Below are 25,007 nucleotides of genomic sequence, written 5' to 3' on the forward strand. Positions count from 1 at the left end.
GTGCACATATGTGTGTGCACTCAGTCATGTCCGACTGTGACTCCATGAACTGTAGAAAGGCTCTTCTGTCCAATGGGATTCCCCAGGCAAGAATATGGGAATGGGTTGCTATTTCCTTCTCCAGGGTATCTTCCCAACCCAGGGATGGAATCCTCGTCTCCTGCGTCTCCTGAGTCTCCTGAATTGGCAGGCGTGTTCTTTACCACAGAGCCACTAGGGAAGCCCTAAAATCATTCTACCTATTTCTAACTCTCTGACTTTTAAAAATAAAAGTAACCCAGAACTTATACTGAAAGTGGATTACTTTGCCCAAGTTTTTTGTTTGTTTGTTTGTTTTTTCTGGAAGAGCATCTTTAAAAAAAGTAAAAATCTTTATTTAAATTGGAGGATAATTATAATATTGTGATGGTTTTTGCCACACATCAACATGAATTGGCCATAGGCATACATATGTACCCGCCCTCCTTAACCCTCCTCCCACCTCCCTCCGCACCCCATCCCTCCAGGTTATCATAGCTGTGGGTGCCCTGCATTATACATCAAAACTTTCAAAGAGAACCCTTGATTAAAAGTACAGATTGCCAGCTATAAAATAAGTCAGGGGGTTGTAATGTACACATAGGAAATACAGGCTATAATGTAACAACTTTGTATGGTGATGGATGATAACTGATCTTTTTGCTAAGATCATTTCACAATGAACAGTGAATAAAATGAATGAATAAAAATTTCAAAACACTATGTTGTACACAAGACTAGTATAATATTGTATGTTTATTATAACTCGATTAAAAAAAATAATGAGATCCTCTGAACAAAAAGAAAACATACAAGTTCCATCTAAACTATTGTGGAAGAAGTCTATGCCTCTCATGGTGATAAAAACCAATTTAAGGAAGAACAAAACGATTTGATAGATTAGAGATCTGTCTCCCTTGGTCCCCGTAAACATTGTTCAGTGAGAACAAACCAAAAGAGAATGCAGGTACTTCATGGAAGTCAAGGATATCTAAGGCATCACAATTTTGATCTCCAGTACTTACTCTGTATCCATTATAGTGTCATAGATGTCAAGTCTCTCTGCTATGATAGAGTATACCCACAGACTTCTGAATGAGAGGAAAGCACTATCCTAAAGAAAAATACTGCAAAGTCCATTAAACTAGCTTTAAAGTAGTCACTGTGAATAGCAAAACAAGAATCAGACCACAGTATCCACAGACAAACTCACTCCCCTTCTAACATGCCCACATTCTTACCCGTTCTTATTTTAGTACTGATATTCTACCCTATGAAGGGTAGACACATCAAAGTATGCTGGAATATTTAGGTTTCTTCCTCTTACACTTTCATTTTCCACAGAAGCTGAGCTATCGTTCCTTCTCTTTTATACAATTATTTTTATATTTATTTATTTATTTGGCTGCACTACATCTTACTTGTGGTCTGTGGGATCTTTAGTTCATGGCATTTGGGATCTAGTTCCTTGACCGGGGATTGAACCCAGGCCCCCTGCATTAGGAGAGCAAAGTCTTAGCCACTGGACCATCAGGGAAGTCCCTATCATCTCTTCTTAATTCAGATCAAGCACAAGAAGCTGTGTAGAGAGAATACCCAGTCTTTCCTTGAAGGATGACACAGTTAGGACAAAGGAATCTGAATGCCCCTTTCCTTGAAGACTGTATAGATATTAAGTGATAGCTGTAATTCTATTTGCCCTTCTATATTTTGTTTTCCTGTTTTTGAGTAAAAAGGTATTCTTACTGCAAATCAGTTAGTCAGCAATATAAATACAATGAGATAAAACAAGGAGCACTTCTGTTTGGGATGGCATAATTGCTTAGAAATCATAAAAATCCTTCTTCATGGAGAACAAACAAACAAACAAAAATTGGGTAAAATATATCTGTTCTAAATAGATCACAGGGTTGGCCCAGAGGAAAGGAACCAATAATGCACAAGCAAAGTAAAAGTTCAGGATGCAAGGTACACAAGAGAGACAAACTTTATCATCAGGGTTTCTACAAAATCTTGGAGACTTTAGTTTCCACTTTCATGACTTTAAGGCCTGTTATGGAGAATTTCATAAAATACTTCATGCCAGAAGTGATGGCCACAAAGACTGGCCCTCAGTGTAAGGATAGACTGGAAAGAGACATGCCAAGTAACACATTTTGCCATGGCCACTTGTATGTCTACAATTTAATCCGAGATGGTAAGGGGACCAAACTCTTTTGTGAGAATTTATAATCTCAAGCTGGCCTTTCCAGGACTTTAGGGTCTGAATTCATGCTCCTTCTGTGATTCAAAAAATCCTCAAAGCAAAATGTAAATAGTAAGTGCTTGCAGATTGCTGGGCTTCCATGGGACAGAAGGGTGTAAAAGCCACCTGACCAGCATATTACAGCAGCAGAGGAAGGGGCTGAGCATCTCCTAATTCCTTACTTTGATCCTCCTGACTTCACACAGCCCCTTGGCTCCTTCCCCTCTGACTGTAGTCCTAAATCCACAACCTCTCTGGTTCTACATCTGCAGAAAAAACCTCCAGGCTCCTACATGAATCAGAAAAGATGGGAGCCTGACTGCAGGGTGAGAGGCAGAGTGAGGCGAGTGCACACAGCTGGCTCTTTCATCAGACTCTCAAAAGCTCCTGATTTTGCCCCCACCCCCAACACATACACATGCGTGCATGCACACACACACACACGCCCACACACAGCCTTGCACTTCCTTCTACACTTCCTTCTGTAGAAGGTGGTGCTTTTTTGGAGTTGTTCAGGCCAGAGGACCTTGTTTCTCTTCAACCCTCCACCCCCATATACACTTAGGTATAACCCTGCTCTGCAAATTACTGGGTTGGCCAAAATGTTTGTTCACATTTTTCCATAAGATGTTACCCCATATTTTACTTGTATCTCCATCCACTTTCCACATCATATGACTGAGGTTATAGACGACTCCTAAATTTGCTTGAAGGTGATCTTCTTGTGCTTCTTGTTCTTTGGAAACAATTTTATAAAAGGAATCTCACTGAAGTTTACATTTTTGTTACTCTTTCATGTTTTTCTTGCTGGTTATGAAGTAATTTTAGAGAAAAGAATAGAGTAGAAATACCTTTGATCCACTATCTTAAAACTGGAGATCCATCCTACTAATTTAGAAGTACAAATTTCCAAACAAGCCAATACTAGGAATTCTCTGATGTTGGGGTCTAACTTGGGGAAAAATCAGAAAGAATGCTGACCCTGACGAATTGATGCTTTCGAACTGTGGTGTTGGAGAAGACCTTAAAGGTTCCTTGGACAGCAAGGAGATCAAACCAGTCAACTCTAAAGGAATTCAATCCTGAATATTCATTGGAAGGACTGACTGATGCTGAAACTGAAGCTCCAATAATTTGGTCATCTGATGTGAAGAGTCAACTCACTGGAAAAGACCCTGATTCTGGGAGAGATTGAGGGCAGAAGGAGAAGGAGTCAACAGAAGATGAGATGGTTGGATGGGTATCATCGAATCAATGGAAATAAGTTTGAGCAAACTCCAGCAGATAGTGAAGGACAGGGAAGCCTGGCAGGCTGTAGTCCATGGGGTCACAAAGAGTTAGACACAACTTGGTGAGTGAACAACAACAGGTATCTACCTTGTCTACTTTGAAGGACTATCTGGGCTCCAGCTAGAATCCACTGAAAACACTTCTAAGATAGATACAATAATTTGCCACTATAGGGTAACTTTCTACATAATTTAAGAGCATCCTCTCTGCAGAATTCACTAAGTGATTTTGCAATGGAAACAAACCATAATTATCTCTAGTATCACAGAGCATCAAAGTCTAGGTCACCATATAGCTACACTGGGTCCTGCACAAAGGTACCATTTTATTTTTGGCTGTACAGCATGGCATAAGGGATCTTAGTTCCCCAACTAGGGAGCAAACCCACACTTCCTGTGTTGGAAGCACAGAGTGTTAACCACTGGACAGTCACAGAAGTCCCAAAGATACCATTTTTAAAATACTTCATTTATGTAGATTTTGCTGATCTAAATATTTAATAACAACTCTGCAGCAGAAAGTTAAGTACAAGCCTTGGAATAACAAGATTATATTATTATAACAATTTTCTGACATACGGAAACAAAATGTTACTAGGAAGTGGTTCCTTCCTGTAATTCATAGCCACTGTATAGCTTCTGAAAAGTCCTAAATCTAACTACCTTGCACATCAAATTTACATCTGCAAGTGTTCTGACAAGGACATCACTTCCAAGGTATAACTATTAGGGACTGAATTCTAACCCAAGCTCAATCACTTTTCCTTCAACAAGATATCACACTGGCCCATTACACTGGTGACTTTATACTGATTGGCCATAATGAGCAAGAAGAAACAACTCTAGACTCACTGGCAGGACATTTTCATGTCAGAGAGTTAGAAATAAATTTGAGAAAGTTCATGTGACCCCCATGGACTGTAGCTGCCAGGAACCTCTGTCCATGGAATTCTCCAGGCAAGAATACTGGAATGGGTTGCCATGCCCTCCTCCAGGGGATCTTTCTGACCCAGGGACTGAATCCAGGTATCCTGCATTGCAGGCATCTGAGCCACCAGAGAAGCCCTGAGAAAGTTCAGGGGCTTTCAATTCCAGTGAAAGGTCTGAAGGTCCAGCCATGTGAAGGAAGCTGAACCCCTTCTAAGGGAAAGATACCTTATTATATATGGCCCCTTCTACAACTGAAATAGAGATACAACATCTAGCATATTGTGTCTCTTCAGATTTTGGAGGCAACACAGCCCTCATTTGGGTGTGTTACTCTAGCCTATTTGCCAAGGGATCTGACAAGCTGCTAGTTTTAAGTGGGGCCTAGGAAAGAAAAACAAACAGACAGGCTCTGTAACAGGTTCAGGCTGCTGGGAAAGCTGCTCTGCTACTTGGGCCACAGGATCAGCAGATCCAGTGGTGCCTGAAGTGTCAGTGGCAGGTATAGATGCTCTCTGGGGTGCGTGGGAGGTTCCTATAGGTGAATTGCTGTTTAGGTCCTTCCGATCCTGGAGTACAGCCCTGCAGTCCTCTGCAAAGGGCTTCTCTCCATTTGAGAAACAGCTTTTGACCAGCTACTGGGCCTTCATAGAGGCTGCATGCTTAACCACACACCCTGAGCTGCCCATCATGAACTGGATATTATCTGAGATATCAAGCCACAGGTAGGGCATGCACAGCAGCACCCCATCATCACATGGACATGGTATATATGTAATCAAACCCAAGGAGGACCTGAAGGCACAGTAAATTACATGAAGAAGTAGCCCAACTGCCCATGGTCCCCACCTTTGCTAAACTATCCTCTCTCTTCCAGTCTGGACATACAAAGTCATGGGAAACTTCCTACCATCAGATGACAGAGGAAAAGAAGACTTTGACCTGGTTTATGGATGGTTCTGCATGATATGTGGGTAACCAAATCGTCGGCTGTGGCACTAATCCCTTTCTGAGACATCCATGAAAGACAGAGTGAAGAAAGTCATCCCGATGTATAGAACTTCAAGCAGCATGTATGGTTGTTCACTTTGCTTGGAAGGAGAAATGGCCAGCTGTGGGATTAAGTACAGACCCACAGGCTATGGCCAATGATTTTGCTGGATGGCCAGGGACTTAAAGGAACACAATTAGAAAATTGGTGACAAGAAAAGGTAGGCAAGTGGTATGTGGATAGGCTTCTCTGAATTGGCAACAATGGGAACATATTTGTATGCAATATTTGGATCCCATGTGAATGCTTCCTAAAGGCTGACCTTGGTTGAGAAAGATTTTAATAAGCAATTGAATAGGATGACCTATTCTGTGGATATGAGTCAGCCTCTGTCCTCAGCTACCCCTGCCATTACCTAATGAGCTCCTGCACAAAGTGGCCATGGTGGTGGGAAGGAAGGTTATGCATGGACTCAGCATGGGCTTCCACGCATCCAGGGCAACTTGGCTATAGTCATGTCTGAGTGCTCAATCTGCCAGCATCAGGGGCCAGTGCTCTGCCCCCAATATGGACCATTCCCCAAGGTGATCAGCCAGCTACACGATGGCAGATTGATTACACTGGACTACTTCCATCATAGGAGGTGCAGTGTTTTATTCTTACCAGATAGGTACTTATTCAAATAGGATAAGGATTTGCCTTTCCTGCCTGCAATGCTTCTATCAAAATTACCCACTGCAAGATAAAAATGATCACTTGCCATCTGCCTCTACAAGGATGAAGTCACTAGCCACTGCAGTCACTGATCTTCAACACACTCAGAAAGCAGTTCAGGGCAATGATCAGGAATGAGGCACTCTGTGCTCTGTGATAAACTAGCAGACAAGGCCTTCAGATAGTTAGGTATTTTCAAGAGAAGATTTTGTGAGCTCAAATTCTTGCATCTTATATCTAGCAAAGCACTGAAATCATTAACGAAGACATCTGTTCCTCAAGACTAGCAGCAAGTCTCTGGCAAAAGGTGTGCTTGATAAAATGTATCCCCCTTCACAACAAACATATACATAATACTGACCTCCCCCAGTCCCTCTCTGGAGTAGCTCCTCAGCTACTTAACTCACAATTCTCATGTTGCTGCATTTTTTTTTCAGTTGACACTATCATCCATGGACTTACAGGACACCTTGTCCATCATCATGATATTCCACACAACATTGTTTTGGATCAAGGATCTCACTTTTCAGCAATTGAGATCTGGCAATGTGCCCATACTCATTGATTCTACCGGTCTTACCAAGTCCCCCACCATCCTGGTTTGATATAAGGGTGAAAAGGTCTTTTGAAGACTTAATTACAGCACCAGTTAGGGGGCAATACCTTGAAGAGCTAGCGAAAAGCTTTCCAGAAGCATTCAACATGTGGTGTTTTTCTTTTTTTCTCCCATATCCAGCATTCGCAGGTCCAGGAGTCAAGGGTGGAAATGGCACTGGCATAACTTACTCTTACCCCTAGTGATCCATTAGTAAAGTGTTTGCTTGTAGTTCCTCTGCAGTCTTATGTTCTGCTGCCCTACAGTCTTATTTCCAGAGGGAAGAATGCTTCCACTAAAAACAGCTATGATTTCCTTGAACAGGAATTGAAAACTGCCACCCACCCACACTGGGCTTCGTACACCCTGGACTCAACAAAGAAGGGAGTTATTATGCTGGCTGAGATGACTGATCCTGACTAATATGATAACCTATGCAATAGGAAGAGAAATAATTCTCAATATGCTTTTCAGCTGAAGTATGAAACCAGTGATACACAGCCGGTCCTACAAGGTCTGAGTTTGGCTACATACATCCCTTTAGTGACAGAGTGGTCAGGTTTTAAGAACAAAGCCTTCTTGTTAAGCCTTATATTACTGGCATGTGAATTCTGAAAGAAACAGAACAGTGAGCAACCTGATGAGTTTCTGGTGCTTTTCAGAGATTTCAATATGCCATACTTTCTCAACATTGATGATAAAAGGCACTTACATGCAGATCCAGAACTCAATTCACAAGATCTTCCAGAAAAAAATTTTTAAATATGGAATGCATCACAAATCTGCATGTCATCATTATACAGGAGAAATGCTAATCTTCTCTGTATTGGCCTAATTTCAGTATATGTGCTGCTGAAGCAAGCACCAGAAATTTTAATAATTCCTCTCTATGCATATTCCATATGAAACATACAGCAAGTATGTACATAACAATCAGGTGTAAATCATGATTGCTATGATTAGTTAATTCATTCAGCAAGTATTTAATGAGCATCTAAAATGTACAATATATATTATCAGATCCAATTCCAACACATCCCTTCATTCTTTGACTAATATCCAATGTGTATTTGGACCATCAGCACTAGGGTATGCTAAAGACTGAGAACATATACTTTCTTACATTGCATTAGTCCCTGGGTGCACTAGCTAGTTATGGTTAAAAGGTGGTCTAATATCAGCATAAACTAATGCCAACCTTAAAGCCAAACACTCATAAACAATCCAATCCAGCAAGATCACAACTTTTCCAAATATAAAAAGAGATACCAATTTATAAAAGCAACATAACTTTGAATTACATTTGATTAGAAAAACTGTTTTGAAATCCCCTTACCTCTTATTTGCACTCCCTTTCCGCAGGTTTCACTGGTGCCCATTACTCCCTGCCTGACAGACTCTGGCACGAGGACACAGGGGCTCCATTTCTGTGGCCTCCATCTGTGATGACAAAGAACAGCAGACTAGAAATTTCACACGGCAAACATACAAAACAAATACTGGAAACAGATGAATTTGAAACCCAAAGCATAAAGGTAGTAATTCAATAAAAATGGATTTGAAACCGATGTTATAAAAGGGAGCCCTGGCACACACTAGGGATGGCATCAGTCTCTCTGCCCCAGATCCATAGTTAAAGCAGTAATTCCATTTTTTAAAAATGTGGACATTTTGCACATAAGCCTTAGTGGATATAGCAAAGTGGCCATAAAGAAACATTAGAGGCACAGATCAAATCTAGAAGGTTTAGCTCTGTATGAACTTAAAATTGTTTAAAGAAAAACAATATAAAAAAAAATCAAAGAAAAAAAAATTCCTATGCCCCATCTGAGCATTAGAGAATCAAGGTGAGAACATCTGAAAATTTTAGGAACAAGCCTTCATACTTGATCTTCTGCTTCAAAATTTTTACAAGGTGTTTCCCAGGACTTTAGGGTAGCTCAAACATCTCAATAGGTTATAGAGTAAAGACAAGGCAGGAGGCCATAGGGACTTATCTTATGTGATAGTTTCTCTCAGTGAAGAGAAATGGAACTGTCTCTAAGGAATGACCCGTATTTCTTCTCCACAGAGGAAAGAGTATGTACGGAATCCTTCTGGCTTGCCTGCGTGTGTGTGTGTGTGTTTAAGGTGAATAGAACTCTACTTTTATGACCTGCAGGGCAGACTGTGACTTGAGCCCTTAAACCTGTGTCTTTGGAGTGTTCCAGAAAACCCAAACCCTAAATGTAGCCACAGATTTTGCTCTTTCATTGAGTACATTTTTGTACTTTTTCACATAATCCAATACCTCTGATAAGAGGTGCTAATTAAAAAAAAAAGAAACAGAACCATGAGGCAAAAATATTATTGACCACTTTGGCAGGATGAGAAACATCGAGAGAGCTGTTATACTTCAATGTGCATACAATCAAAACTACAGAATTGTACACTTAAAAATGGTTAAGATGGCAATCTCTGCTGTACAGCAAGGTGATCCAGGTTTACACATGTATGCATTCTTTTTTTAATATCCTTTTCCATTATGGATTGGTACAACATTGTAAATCAACTATACTTCATTAAAAGAAGCTAATTTAGAAAGAAAAGGTTACAATGTAACTTTTATGTTATATGATTTTTATCACAATAATAAAGAAATCTCAGCAAGAAAAACAATAATGTATAACAAAACGTGGAGTAGACTTCCTTTGTTCAGGAAAAATCACCTTAAGGAACCCTCTTAGTTATGTGAACATAGATTAATATAGCATGTGAAGATCACTTAGTATAACCCACATATTAATTAATTAACATAATTTATCTCAGCAATCACCACCCTCTCCTCTGTCTAGACTAAGTGAATCTCACTTACTGGAGGTGAGGCAGTGAGGGTGTTAAGAAATAGATACAGACTGTCTTGCAGAAAAGCAAAGTACATTAAAATGTAAAAGTGAAAAAAAATACATATCAGTGACCTCATTCAAGTGACCTCCATATTGAGAACAACTGAAGAGCTGGAGAGAAACCAGGAAACAACAGAAAAACCTGTCCCATTTTTTTTTTTTTTTAAATCACCTATTACTTTTTAAGTAGTTAGAAATTTGCTTTGTAGATGCAAAGGCTCATTAAGTGTAATTCTAAAACACAGACAGAAATGGTAAGGGAGTTTAGCTTTTCAACTGGGATATGTCATTCACTCAGATCCCTCAAGTTCCTAAAATACTTACTAAAGTGAGACCAAGGAATTCACTTTAGCTTAGTGTGCTAAATAGAAGTGAGAAATGTCAAGAACTCTTGTTAGATTCACAGTTTTAGAAGGATAAGCCTGGGCTCAGAGAGGTTTCGTGACATGCCTGAGATTGCACATGAAAGGGCAGGCCAGCTGTCGGTCCTAAATCCTTAGATGCTCAGCCACAGACTCTTGGAGACATCCCACTGCCAATTCTATTTAGGGGTATATCACTCACACCGTCTTCCCTCTTGCTTACATTGTCAGCCATCCAAATGTGACTCAATTGAATATTGCCTATCTTGAAAGAACGTTACTTAAGAAATGGCCAACACAAGAGGGGCACTCTGACCTTCCTTCTGCTTCCCTCCTTCTGCCTCCTTCCTTCTGCTTCCCCTTGAAAGCAGGAAATAATTCTCTTCTGTGAGCGGTGCCCTTCCCGCCCACATCTGAAGGTAGAAGCAAACCCTTACCACTGAGAATTCAGGCTGTATAAACCTTGTTACTTTTAAAATTTAATACCCCAAGCTCAGACTCTGTTTAGATTTTTCACGGATTGAGCACCCAAAGCCGACATTTATTCATTCCGTCAATTCTTTACTAAATTTATTGTTTCTTTGCCTAAAAAGGATAAAAGCTTCCTGCTTTGGCCACTTCTTAGGTTCAATTTCTATGGGATCTCCATGCATATGAATTAACATTTGTTGCATTTTAATACTAATCTATCTCATGATAATCTATCTCATGTCAATTTTATTATTAAGAGAGCTATAAGAACTCATGAAGCGTAGAGGGGAAAATTTCCTCTCCCCAACACTAACTTAAAATTAACATGGTGGGAAATGCTAAATTCATAGAAAAAATTCTATAGACATTGTGATTCTGTTTTAAATTGTGAATGTCTCACCTTAATGGAGTAAAAAAAGAGGAAACAGAAGAAAATGATAAAGGTCTACATTAACTTGCCTCTCCAACCAATGCTGCTGCTGCTGCTGCTGCTGCTAAGTCGCTTCAGTCGTGTCCGACTCTGTGCAACCCCATAGACGGCAGCCCACCAGGCTCCCCTGTCCCTGGGATTCTCCAGGCAAGAACACTGGAGTGGGTTGCCATTTCCTTCTCCAATGCATGAAAGTGAGAAGTGAAAGTGAAGTCGCTCAGTCCTGTCCGACTCTTCGTGACCCCATGGACTGCAGCCCACCAGGCTCCTCCATCCATGGGATTTTCCAGGCAAGAGTACTGGAGTGGGGTGCCATTGCCTTCTCCATCAATGAAAGGAAGGCAAAACCTAAAGAGGAACAGTATGCTTAAAATTCAAGGGTGTTTGACTAAGAGACTCATGCTGATAAGTTGGACACACTTATCAGCATAAGGAGACATGATACAATCAGGCAATCCAGGCAGAGTGGAACTAATTTCTTGGGAAAATGGCAGGAGGTCATTTATGGAAACAGGTTCAAGAATGAGTGGCTACACTAAAGTACCACAAGAGGGCAAAGAGAGTGGACAGGAGGAAGAGAGACCGCTAAGAGTTTCCAAGATTTTCTCTGATTATAATAGCACCGGGTTCAGAAAATGTGTAACATTATTTGATTTGGCTATTTTTTTTTTTCAATTGACTACTTTCTCTGACAGCTCTTTCACTGAGCTAGAAGTTTCAATATTTAAATGTGGCACAATAGGATGGATATTGACAGTGTTCCCACAGTGGCCTGGCCGTTGATGAAGAAATACTGGCAGTCTGGGCTTGTTCCAGGGCTGATTCATGTCTTTCCCAAACTGGTTGTTAGATAGGAACAAAAGGAGAAATGATGATGAACTGATCATGATTGGGGCTTCTTTCTAGCTAATGGGAGGCCTTCTTAAAAAACAAAACACAACAAAACTTATATTTTCCAGAATAAATTAGTTCATTTTAAAAATATATTTATTTTTATTTATTTATTTGGTTGCACCCAGTCTTAGTTACAGCATGTGAGATCTTTAGTTGAGGCATGTGAACTCTTAGGGGTGGCATGTGCAATCCAGTTCCCTGACCCGAGATCGAACCTGGACCCCTTACATTGGGAGCTTGGAGTCTTAGCCATTGGACCACCAGGAAGTCCCTAGAAAAAATTAGCTCTTGAATCACATAGACTTAAGATACAGTTCCTTAATCAGGGAAAACTCCAGACATTTGAATAAAGGCATTTTTAAGTATGCTGATAACAACATGATTCTTAAGACCCGGGGCTTATTTCCACAAATCAGTAAAACCCAACAGTGATTGAATTTAATCCAGAAGTATTAATACTTTAAAGCAGTGCTTCAATCTGATGTTAAAAGAATGAAAGTTTATGACTAAAGACACAAACCTCAGGTACTGTTTTTATAAATAATAATCACTTTCTTCCCAGAGGGGCAAATATAGGTAACATATATAGTTTAAATGTTACTCATTTTCTTTTTCTAAAGACAAAAAATTACCCATAGGTTAATTTTTTTTCCTAAGATTTCTTAAAATATGTACATGACAAAAATTGAGAACAAAACCATTTTTGAACTAAAATAAACAACTGTTAAGGCAGTATACATTTGTTCTTAGTTCTTGATTACAGGCTTTAGGATGAGAAAAATAGAATGAGGTAAGTTGTGTGTGTGTGTGTGTGTGTGTGTGTGTGTCTAGTAAGGACCTCAACCTGCATATCTTTGAATCCTAATCCTGAAAACTGATTACCTGGGTGGCTGAAGTCAAACAGCTCAACTGCAATCAAAATGTGGCTGTTATCTTTTTTGTTTTAAATTAGACTTTCATACTCTTTACTCTCTCAAAACATACTCCAGAAAAGGGGAAAATGGTGAGATATTTGAAGATAAAAAAATACTACCTCTTTGTATTTCTCACTACAAGTGTTTCATATAATAACCACATACTATATAAGAACAAATAGGTCATGGCTTATACTAAGGTCTAATGATTATTTTGAAAGCAATTAATTACCGATATGTGGAGCACAATGACACATCTTCACACTCTCGCTCTTCAAATAAGGTATCTGGGCATTCTTGGCCTCCGTTGGCTGCTTCTTGGATGATAATCCTATATCGAGACTGTTTTATTGTAGCATTTCCTGAAGTAAAGGAAAAATAAAATAAAAGTGCCCTTTTATGTGGAGGCAAAGAAAAGTCCAGGGATAGAGAGCAATTTAATAAAGAAAAAAAAAGAAAAAAATAAGAACCTATGGAAAGACTACCTGGGAAATAAGAATAATAAGAAAAGACCAGAGATTAATACTCAACCTTACTTCTATGAGAAAGACACATCACACTTACTAACTGTGATTTCAAATCTGTGTGTTCTAAAATGGGAAGATTGCTTCCCACTGATAATATATTTTAATTAATCAGAATCTATATTATATTTTGCATATATTTCAGCATAATCTGAAAGGCCCCTGAAACACTCTTTGATCTCAAAGCAACAGCTCAGGGGGTTAACGTTTTACTATTAGCAATTCTCTCCCTCAGGTGGGGTACTTCCTTCTTTAGGCTACTTTTTACTATGCAAACACTTATTAAAATTAATACATTACTAACATATTTATTAATGGGAATTAGTTTATTAGATTTCTTATTCCTCACAACCTGAGGTAATATGTGTATAATTGGAATTTAGAGAAGAGGCAGTAAAATTACAACAGAACAAACATTATCTTACTGGTTATTTTGCTGACCCACAGAACTAGTAATAGGCACCTGGATAAAAAGACAGCTGATGTTCACTTCAATGTGTGGAGCATTCATTTCATAATCTTTAGATGCCTTCTAATCAACAACTACTTTCAAAATCAATGACAGTGCTTAGCAACTATTTCAATTGCCATGTGTAAGATACTGTGCTCTATACACAGATACAAATTCTTGAATTTGCAATGAAATGGAAAGAAGAAGGGGCAGACAGACACACACCTAGTTATTTAGGCTTTGCAGAGTGAGATGTGTCAGACACTGGTACAGTATTAGGAGAGTACAGAAGAAAGCATAATCACGTGGGGAAACCAAAGACAGTTCCTAGAGAAGGTAGATTTTATTCTGGCATTTGAGGGATAAGTAGAAAAACATTTTTTTTTCCAAAAAGCAAAACAAAAATACCAGATGATATTGCTTATATGTGGAATCTAAAATATGACACAAAGGAACCTCTGTGAAACAGACAGACTCACAGACATAGAAAACAGATTTGTGGTTGTCAAGGTTGGGTGGCGGGGGAGAAAAATTGGGAATTTGGGATTAGCAGATGTATATATGATGGATAAACAAGAAGGTCCTCATATAGCACACAGAACTATACTCAATATTCTGTGATAAACCATAATGGGAAAAATACATTTTTAAAAACTATATATATATATATATATATATGAATCACTTTGCAGAAGAAATGAACACAACTGTATTTCAATTAAAAAAAAAGAAAAAACATAAAGTCTGAAGCCATTGCAGGTCAAAGAACCAGTTTGAGAAAAGACACAAAGCTATAAGAGTACATGGACTTTACAGAGAAAGAAAACATAACTGCATTCAGGAGGATGTATGTGTGTGTGGCTTGTGTGCGGGAGCTTCTGGTGGCTGGAGGAAGAACACAGAAAAGGTTATAAAGAATGGAGAGGAGATGCCTAGGAGAAAACCAAATTAATTTTTAAGTTTAAGACAGCTAATGAACCTAATCATACAAAGAAGGAAATTCCTATAGCCAGCAAACTAAGTGGAGCCAAAAAAAAAAAAAAAGGAAAAAAAAAGGAGCTTTTACTAAAATTATATATTCATATGGTTTCTAAAAAATAATTAATACAAAAAAGACTTCCTATAGTGAAAGCAACAGATCTACATGCCATTCCCTGTCTTCCTCCTTCCAGAACATTCTGAACTCTATCTGTATTTAGTTCTTCTGTGGTTACCTCCAAATCTATAAATAATATGTACATGTCATCACTTGTTGTTTTATTAACTTTAGACATCATCTATTGACTTTCTTCTGTAATCGATGAATATTTATTTCCACTACTGTTCAATTTTTTTATAACTGTATCACTATTTTTATGCCTCTCCTCATTATTTAAAGATTTTATATAACCTGCATTTTTTTCTGTCCCACTTCTTACTCCCATCCTCCATCAGATCAGCCACTATGTTTCTAAAGAGTCTTTCCAGGCAGATGAACTTCCATTTTTATTGCCATCCACTTTCTGCTATATTAAGTCCTGTCTTCCTGTGCTGCATGGTCTGTTTCTATGCTCTTCAGTCTTTGTCCACTGAATCTTTCATAAACAAGCTTAGATCTCTCAACCACTGATGGAACTCTCTTTGTTTTTAACAAAGAATTGGGAATTTAAAAATCCATTTTTACCACTTTAATGAGATTATGAGAAGGGGAGACTAAAAGTTAAGAAGGTGCATGAGGTCTTGGGGGCTTCCCTTGTAGCTCAATCAGTAAAGTATCTGCCTGCAATGCAGGAGACCTGGGTTTGATCTCTGGGTCAGGAAGATCCCCTGGAGAAGGACATGGCAACTCACTCTAGTATTCTTGCCTAGAGAATCCCATGGACAGAGGAGCCTGGCAGGCTACAGTCCACGGGGTCACAAGAGTTGGACACAATTTAGTGGCTAAACCACCACCACCACCATGAGGTGTTTTCCATCTGCTGCCTTTTTTGGCCCTTCTTTGTACTCAGAGATCCAACCACAGAAGGTATGTATTAGTGGCCACCTTGACCATTGGCTTCTGGTCAGCTTTGGTCAAAGGTGGTTTGGGCACACAGTGGAAAGAAAAAAGTTGACAGAGGAAGAGGAGACAGAGACAGAAGAAAGATCAGGGTACTTATTCCAGCAGATTTCATTGTCTAAATCACCTCAAAGTTGGTTCCCTTGCTCCCCAGAGCCCCAGTTCTAATGGAGTGGTAAAAAGTAAAGTGAAGCAAAGTCGCTCAGTCATGTCCAACTCTTTGCGACTCCATGGACTGTAGCCCACCAGGCTCCTCAGTCCATGGAATACTCCAGGCAAGAGTACTGGAGTGGGTTGCCATTTCTCACCTGCAACTACTTTCTTTGAGATCTTCTAATAGCTCCTACAGATATCAGCTTTCAGGCTCCCAAGTGTCCCTGCTGCTGCTGCTAAGTTGCTTCAGTCATGTCCAACTCTATGTGACCCCAGAGACGGCAGCCCACCAGGCTCCCCTGTTCCTGGGATTCTCCAGGCAAGAACACTGGAGTGGGTTGCCATTTCCTTCTCCAATGCACGAAAGTGAAAAGTGAAAGGGCAGTCGCTCAGTCGCGTCCGACTCTTAGCGACCCCATGGACTGCAGTCTACCAGGCTCTAGCCAGGTACTATTAGTTAACCCTGTCCTCTCCTTTGTATTATAAACTGTTCCTTCATTAAATTTTCCCCATTTGAGTGGGTCACCTATTTCTTACCAGGACATGCTTCTCAAGTCAAAGGACAGTTGCTATTATTTGAGAAGAATGCTATAATTAACCTCTTTTTAATGTGGTTAAGGCCTAGTGAGGAGTATAGAAAAAGAAGGCTAAGAAGGAGGGAAAAAAGTGTAATTAAAACAGTTCTACATAATAATATGAAAGCTATCTTTATTGGGGTGGGGACAATCTGGATAAATAATTGTGCCTTTAGGAAAAAGTCTCTCTCCTCCCCACCCCCAGTTAATTCCAATTACATTGTACATACACTGGTAATTATTGTTTACCCTTAGGATGTGTGGGGTTGTGTGTGTGTGTGTGTGTGTGTGTGTGTGTGTGTGTGTGTGTGTCTGTTTGCTTTGTCCAAGTGTTATCTTAAGAGTCCAGAAATAAACACTGAAGACAATAGGAACAATTAAGGGGTTGACTTTATCCCATATTGAGACAGAACATAGATCAATGCCTCTCCTTTCATAGGACATACATACACACACCCCCCACATACACACCCACAAACACACCACACACAGAGTGCAAGCTCACACTTGATGTATTCTTCCTTATGGTGTAATTCCAGGTCAAATAATTCAAAGTTTTAGAAAAATAGTCACATTGATTATCATACTCTATAGATCTTGAGGTGAAGGTTGAGAAGGATGTACTCTATGGGCAAAATAAACTTTTAGAACTGAGGTCACATTTTTCCAGAGAAAAAGTTGATTGGCACCACAGAAATTAAGAATTATTTCATGTCTATGAAGAGAGAGAGAGAGAGAAATAAGGGAGCCTCTCAATAAAGGGAAACATCCCCAGGATCTACAAGACACCAGTTAAGACTTTCTCATTGTAAGTGAACATGTATTTCTTGAACATTGGACTAGTCAAATTTAGCATTCAGGTTTAAAGGGTTTTCCCCTTCCCTATGATGTACAGTGCTTCAAATTATGACAACAGAATTGGTTTTGCAGAATGGACATGATTTAGCTGATGTCATGGTAAGTCAAGAGCAGGCAGGTCTACACTTGAGATGAAGCAGCCAATCGTCTTCTCACGCATGAATTTTGAAGGCAGCATGAGGGTAGCTGTTTTGTATCAAAGTAGGACAATACTTTCAGAAATGTGAGAGGTGATTAGCAACCAAAGAAGTGGACACTCCTGACAGCACCCAATATCATGGCTTGAAGCCAAACAAGAGAGGATGAGCAAAAGGCCAAGTATAAGCTCTCAGGAAGTGATGTCAGTTTCTGTTGCCTTTGAATACATAAGAAGATGATTTCTGAGAAGTTACATTGAGAGGCAAAGACAATGGCTTTGCAGGTGGAAAACATTCATATTACATATGTACCTAGAACACGTTAGATTTCTAAGTGAATTTCTAAGAATTCACTTTAATCTATATCAGATCCATTTCTGGGCATTTTGCATATGCTTTCTCATTCTTTTACTACAACACTTTATGAGGTTGGTATTATTACTATTGTTTTGTTATTATCATTATTGTTATGATACCCATTTGACAGACAAGAAAACGGAGGTCAGAAGGGGTCAATAATTTCTACAAAATAATTTCCTATCTAGGATGAAAAGAATAGGTAGGTAGATATCAAAACCCATGATTTTTCCATAAAGGAGACTTTAGAACAAGATGAAGAGAAAGAAAGGGGCACTCCAAGCAGGAGTTCATGTCATAGGGTCTCTGTTATTCCCAAGGGACACTTCTTTCCTAATCAATTCTTCAACAGTACCCTGTTGGCAGAAAGCTTCAAGTATTAAAAGCAATGTTTGTAGGGCTTTGTGAGTGATGCTTTCAACCTCATTAGGCCTATGAAAAATACCAATAAATGAAAGTGCCTGTCTGCAAACATAAACAATTGCTCAAGCATGATTATGACTAATAAACAACTATTCTACATTCAGCTTTAATTTACACATACTTTATCATTAATAGGTCATCGAACATAATTAAACTTAAGTTATTAATTATAGTCAAAAGACATAACATTTAGAAAAGATGGCAACTTAAAGATCAACAGCCGTGTTTCATAAGGAAAATATGAGTGGACTGCAAACACTGAGGGATATTTAGAGATTCTCAGTGAAGTCTTTCCTAGACAGATGGTGGCCAAGGTGGAGAAAAACAGTACCTCTGGATGACTCACAGCCAGGTAAGCTGGGGCACATCACACTGACCCAAAGAGTCAAGGGTGTTGAGCCCTGATACCGGGGTTATTCAATCAGTGATTTGAAATAAAGACTTTAACCTCTATATTTCCAATTGATTTGAAATGAGAGAGCAGGGAGCAAGTAGAGCATGGTGAGCATCAGCTCTGGCTGACAGGGAGGCAGGTTTGCAAATGCTCCCAAAGGAAAGAGGATGTGCATGTATTACACTGCCATGTGTAAATGGACAGCTAGCGGGAAGCTGCTGTGAAGCACAGGAGGCTCAGCTCAGTGCTCCGTGGTGACCCAGATGCATGAGGTTGGGGGTTGAGAGGGAGGTCCAAGCTGGAGGGCATGCATACATACACATAGCTGACTCACTTCATTGTACAGCAGAAGCTAACACAACACTGTAAAACAAATACACCTCAATAAAAAAAATAAACAAATAAAAAGAGCATGTGCAAAGGCGATGCAGGATAGATGGATATCAGCAAATCATGGAAGTTTTTCCAACACTAATCTGTAGAATTTTGATGGTACATTTATAACAAATGACCTCTCTGGCTTTCCCTGGTTTTTCTATTGTTTCAGTTACTAATAGGTTTAATGGATTTCAGCAACCCCTCTGCTTCTAGGCACCAACATCCTTCTGGGCTTATAGACTTGCAACTCTTGGTTGCCACCTAGTGCTCTTCTTCTTCCTCCCCACTTACACACCCAGTTCACCATTAAAAACAAAGCCAAAAGTCTGTTGATGATTCCTCTCTAACCAGTAGATCTTGAAGCCAAAGGATGGCACCAGTGATATTTTAAGATCTGTATCATATAAACAAGCCAATGTGTGTGTGTGCGCTCAGTTGTGTCCAACTCATGGACTGTCGCTTGCCAGGTTCTTCTGTCCATGGGATTTTCCCAGGCAAGAGTATTGAACTAGGTTGCCATTCTTCCTCCAGGGATCTTCCTAACCCAGGAAATGAACCTGTGTCTCTTGTGTCTCATGCATTGGCAGAAAGATTCTTTACCACTGGTGCTACCTGGGCTTGTAAACATCCATACAGTAAATACTTCCTGGGTGGAGTTACGACTCTAGTGCGTATTAGATTTCAGACAATTCCTTTAATCACTCTGAACCTCAGTTTCCTTGGCTATAAAACAGGGTGCCTACAAGCTCCTATTTCATACGACTGCTTTGAGGATTAAATGAGACACACATGTAAAGCATGTCAGCACCGCTGGTACAGGGAATCTTCTCCAGAGTCATAAAAGTTCAAGAGAGAAAGTGAGAAGGAAGCATTTAAGAAAAGAGGAGGATAAAGGCTTCAATAGTTGAGGCTTTTTCTAATTAAAATAAAAATGTGGCAAAACAGTCTTCTGTACAATGCTGGGTCGCATTCATGTTCTGAGCATCTAAAGGTGGACCATGAGTGGCTTGAAATCATTCCACGTTTCTGGTAAATTAAGCTCCAACTACAAGGCAGTTAGCTCCAACCACCTTCTGATATCACTGGAGAGGAATGGGTAGGGGGATCAAACAATCCTGTTTGCTCAGGACAGTCTTCATTAATGCCTATTATCTTGGCTTAAATATTAATAGTTCATTAATAGTTGATGATTAATAGATGATAATAGTTCATTAATAGTTGATAATAGTTCATTAATAGTTCATACTCACTTTCAGAAAGACCTCTGTATAAAAAATTAAATGATAACTCAGAAAAAGACCATCACCTCCATGCCAATGCAAGAAAACAAGCACATTTTGTTTCTCACTGCACCAAAGTGTTGCATTTCAAATGTGTGGAAAAAGTAGACTGCCTTGTTCTTAAAATTATCTATTCAATCTGATCATTTGATCTTGTTATCTTATGCCACAGAATTCTGCTTGAGATAGCAGTTCATGCAGTTGAAGAAAACTGTTTTGTGCCTAAGGCACACTTCTTTATAAATGATAAAATTAAAAATTAAAGGGAAAGAAGAATATAGGGCTTACTTCAAAATAATCAACTAGACCTATTTGATATGTGTCATTATAATAGAAACATCACAAATAGATGCTATGTAACTACAGGGAACCAACACTGAATCAAAGTGGAGCATCAGAGGACAAAGTTTCACTTGGCAAAGATTCCAAATGGTTACTAAGAAGTCTGTTTCTAAGTCAGTTCTATAGACAGAGGTTGTAATATGACATTAGGCAGTCCAGGTTCGTCAGCATAAAATCCCCTAAAATGTAGATTCGGTTTACTGATTCACTATACACAAGAGAATACTCCCTTCTACCTTATTCACAACTGTTTTTGAGATTTAAAGCTGATTTCCTTTTCAGAAAAAGTACCAAACCAGGATTCACCAGCCCAACTTTTTCTCACTTAAATTTGGAGAAATACATACTGTGACCCTGAGTTCTCAGAGGGACCACATACAGTGTTGTCATTATTGATAAATATTTTATCATGTATCTGCTATACATGGAGCTACCAACATGTTTGGCGCTAGTGGTAATGAATCTGCTTAATGCAGGAGACCTGGGTTCGATCCCTGGGTTGGGAAGATACCCTGGAGAAGGGAATGGCAACCCACTCCAGTATTCTTGTCTGGAGAATTCCATGGACCGAGGAGCCTGACAGGCTACAGTTCATGGGGTCGCAAATAGTTAGACACAACAGAGCGACTAACGCCACACCACACCATACATGGAGGATACATACCTAAGTGCTATGTGTTACACTGACGTGTACATATATGTAGTATTAAATCTCCCCAGTAAAGCAGACGTGAAACATGATTGAGAGATGATAATGTAGAAGTTCTCCATAGTTCTATAAGCATTCAGAAAAGACAGTTAAACATCGTATTTATTTTCCAAAGGCCAACAATTTGGTATGTTCTCTCTTTGCTCAAGGGGGATTAGAAGGTTTAAGTAGTAACAAATGCAATGTCCTAGAACAGCTATGAGTAGGAAGCTTTCATCTCTTCCTCCCTATTCACCTTGGTACCCCATATATAGAGCAAATACATCAAGAGGACCCTCTTCCCCCAGAATTCCCTTTCAGCTTACAACTCCAAGTACTTCCAAATGAAGACTGAGTGTAAAATAGATAGTGGGAAGTTGGTAAACAACACAGGAAGCCCAGACTGGCACTTTGTGATGACCTAGAAGGGTAGGATGGGGGTAAGGGAGGGAGGCTTAGGAGGAAGTCATAATTATGACTGATTCACATTGTTTTATAGCAGAAACTAAAATTTTTAAAAAATGAATGAGCTTGTTTATATATGGATAAAATTAAACAAAAATTGCAAAGCTTTTTCTGTTAAAATTCCCAGGATGCTAAAAAAAAAAAAAAAAAAAAAGGCTCCAGGATATTCATATAGATCTTTCATTTTGAAATGTTGCCTGAAAAAAATATATTCTATGTTCTTAAATTTTCATAATCAACATTCAGTTTGCAACAGAGGTCAAATTCAATGACTCTGGCAATAGACAAGACCTCCACAGCTCTGGCTTCTAAGCCCAGTTCATTACTGAATCATTGTATGACCTTGCACATCGCACTTCACCTTTCAGAACTTCAATTTTTTTGCTTGTCCTATATGGATAATATTGTCAAGCCAATTCACAAGACAGTTGATAGGAATGTTTAATTATGTGTAATATCATGTATGAAACAAGTTGCCAGTCCAGGTTCAATGCACGACACTGGATGCTTGGGGCTGGTGCACTGGGACGACCCAGAGGGATGGTGTGGGGAGGGAGGAGGGAGGAGGGTTCAGGATGGGGAGCACATGTATACCTGTGGCGGATTCGTTTTGATGTTTGGCAAAACTAATACAGTGTATCAGGTTTAAAAATAAAATTAAAAAAAAAGTGAGATTTAAAGCAATTTGAAAATGTTAAATGTATTATATATAATATATACAGAACCACTAGATTTAATGCAAGTCTTTAACATAGATTTCAAAAGGAACAATTAATGTTTATATCTGTATGGGATGATAGTCAAGGCAAATAAACACTTTCTTTCTATGGCAGGCACTCATGGAAGCCTAAGCAATAGTTCTAATCTCTGCAAGGAGATCAAACCAGTCAATCCTAAAGGAAGTCAATCCTGAATATTCACTGGAAGGACTGATTCTGAAGCTGAAATTTCAATACTTTGGCCACCTGATGCAAAGAACTGAGTCATTGGAAAAGGCCCTGATGCTGGGAAGGATTGAAGGCAGGAGAAGAGGGGACAACAGAGGATGAGACAGTTGGATGGCATCACTGACTCAATGGACATGAGTTTGAGCAGGCTCCAGGAGTTAGTGATGGACAGGGAAGCCTGGCATGCTGCAGTCTGTGGACACAAAGAGTCAGACACGACTGAGCAACTGAACTGAACTGAACTAGGGACTATCTCCAGTTTCCTCTACTTGCTATCCTCAACTACCAATGTACTTAAAATATCTCCAATCTGGAGAGTTAACCTTCCAAATAGTGGCCAGTTCTTCCTCTTGCTAAATATCAAAACTAAGTCCTGCATAGCTAATCTTGCCATGCATGGACTCAGTCCATGTGGTCCTTAACCCTAGCTGCATATTAGAATCTCAAAGCGTGCTTTTATAGACTCCTAATACCCCTCAATACGAACCATTTAAATCAGAATATCTCAGGGGTGGAGCCCAAGCATTGAACTGTTCAAAAAAATCTCCAGGGCAGAAAACCACTGATTTAGCTCATTGAAAGCTAGCATCTCATATTCATCCAGTATGTAAAATAGGAAAAAGAATGCAGCATGCTTAACCAAGCAATAGAAAACAAATGAGCACCAGCTAAATCAAGGCTGCTCTCAACACATTTAAAACCTGCCCTCTAGCCAAGTACATTATAATGGGTATAATTGGAAATGTGTGCTAAAAAGAAGGAGGGTTAACAAAACTACGCGTTGCACTTGTCTTTTCCTCTTGCCAGTGAGTGAGGAAATGATAGGGATTTATATTCCCCCCAACCTAACTCCTTTTCATTTTCGCAGATGAAGTGTCTGGAGGTTACCTGCGACAGTGCTCCCTAATGTGTTGCACTCTATCAACACCAAGACTGAACTAGGCTGCAATGCCATGTTGCACTGTATACAGGCAGGTTTTGGGGGGACACAGATGTCAGCCAAGACACAGGCTCAAGAAGCTGTCATCATTATTAGGCATGGATCCACAACCATACATTAGAAGAATCCTTTTAAATAATGTGTGTTGCCCTAGCCCATTAATGCTTGATGCTTTCATGGGCATGAAACGATGATAACTATGACCAGTCTTGTGCGGACAGCCAGAGGACAGAAGTGTATCCAGGTCAAGCTCATGTGTCATAGCACAGAAAGGGCAAAGACTTCAAAACCTTTGGGGATAGAAACTTTAGAACTTCAGATCCCCCAATCTTTTTACAAGAGAGTGAAGTGTAGCATTTGGCCATTTGCAGTATGGAGTCTGACATCTTTAAAAGCATCATCAAGCATGATGGCTCAACCACATAAATCCTGGTTTCTGCAACTTTTTGCAACATTCATTCCAGGATGTATCTACATGCAAAATGAAGGGAATCAATGTAACATGCAGGGAATCAATCACACATTAATATCAGTTGTGACATTAAAAGTTGGTTTGGGAATAGTAGTAAGATACATTAAAGGAAAATAACTATGAAAGCAAATGGTCAAAATAAAGTTTTGCATTTTCAACTATAAATTTTAGAATAATGTAGACAAAGTCCTTAATAATCCCTTTTATATATTAGGTTTGTGCTATCCGCTGTCTTACTATCTTTATTATTTTGCAATGTCAACATAAAGTCACTAGGTTTTGAAACTCCTTTTTTGGCTTAGTACTGGTGGGATAACATGACTTCAGTGAATCTAGAATTCCAGGTTAATGAACTTGGAAAAATTATTTATATCCTGGTATATCAAAGGGAAATAAGGTATTCTATTCTAATAACTAGAATACCTTGTTTGGGATTTTTAACAAGAACACTCAGGAAAAGGGATGTAAAGTAGCTCAGCATTTGGCATTTGGTAATGATGCTGGGAAAGATTGAGGGCAGGAGGAGAAGAAGGTGACACAGGATGAGATGATTAGATGGCATCTAACTCAATGGACATGAGTTTGAGAAAACTTTGGGAGATAGTTAAGGATAGGGAAGCCTAGTGTGCTGCAGCCCATGGGGTTGCAGAGAGTCAGATATGACTTAGCAACTGAACTGACGTATATAAAATTGTTCCTTGGTAGACAAGTTAGTGTCGAGAATGGGGCAAGAGCATTTCCTCTTCCTCTTTATCTAGATAACCACTAAACTTCCTTTGACACTGAACAGTCTTTCTTTCAAGAAGTCTTTCCATCCTACCCTCAGCCAAGGCGCTCTCTCCCAAAGCTC

The 25,007-nt window shown here is 39.4% G+C and overlaps 1 protein-coding gene and 2 non-coding genes across 5 annotated transcripts in view; all 3 read right to left on the reverse strand.

The window, feature by feature from the left end:
* The window catches only part of THSD7B (thrombospondin type 1 domain containing 7B), a 1,246,259-nt gene that overhangs the window by 439,918 nt on the left and 781,334 nt on the right, over positions 1–25,007 (reverse strand). For all 3 annotated transcript variants that reach the window (XM_044935904.2, XM_025276961.3, XM_045164228.1), the window contains exons 11-12: positions 12,968–13,097; positions 8,116–8,219 (exon numbers count right to left, since the gene is read on the reverse strand). In XM_044935904.2, coding sequence (XP_044791839.2) covers positions 8,116–8,219; positions 12,968–13,097 — 234 coding nt within the window. The remainder of the gene's footprint in view (positions 1–8,115; positions 8,220–12,967; positions 13,098–25,007) is intronic.
* Positions 1,483–1,555, reverse strand: TRNAR-CCU. Its single transcript has one exon. It is a non-coding gene; the product is annotated as a tRNA-Arg (tRNA).
* Positions 7,538–7,644, reverse strand: LOC112583043. The gene has a single exon (XR_003107406.1). It is a non-coding gene; the product is annotated as a U6 spliceosomal RNA (small nuclear RNA).

The sequence above is a fragment of the Bubalus bubalis genome, chromosome 2 (genome assembly GCF_019923935.1).
Source record: "Bubalus bubalis isolate 160015118507 breed Murrah chromosome 2, NDDB_SH_1, whole genome shotgun sequence".
In the NCBI taxonomy this organism is placed as follows: domain Eukaryota; kingdom Metazoa; phylum Chordata; class Mammalia; order Artiodactyla; family Bovidae; genus Bubalus; species Bubalus bubalis.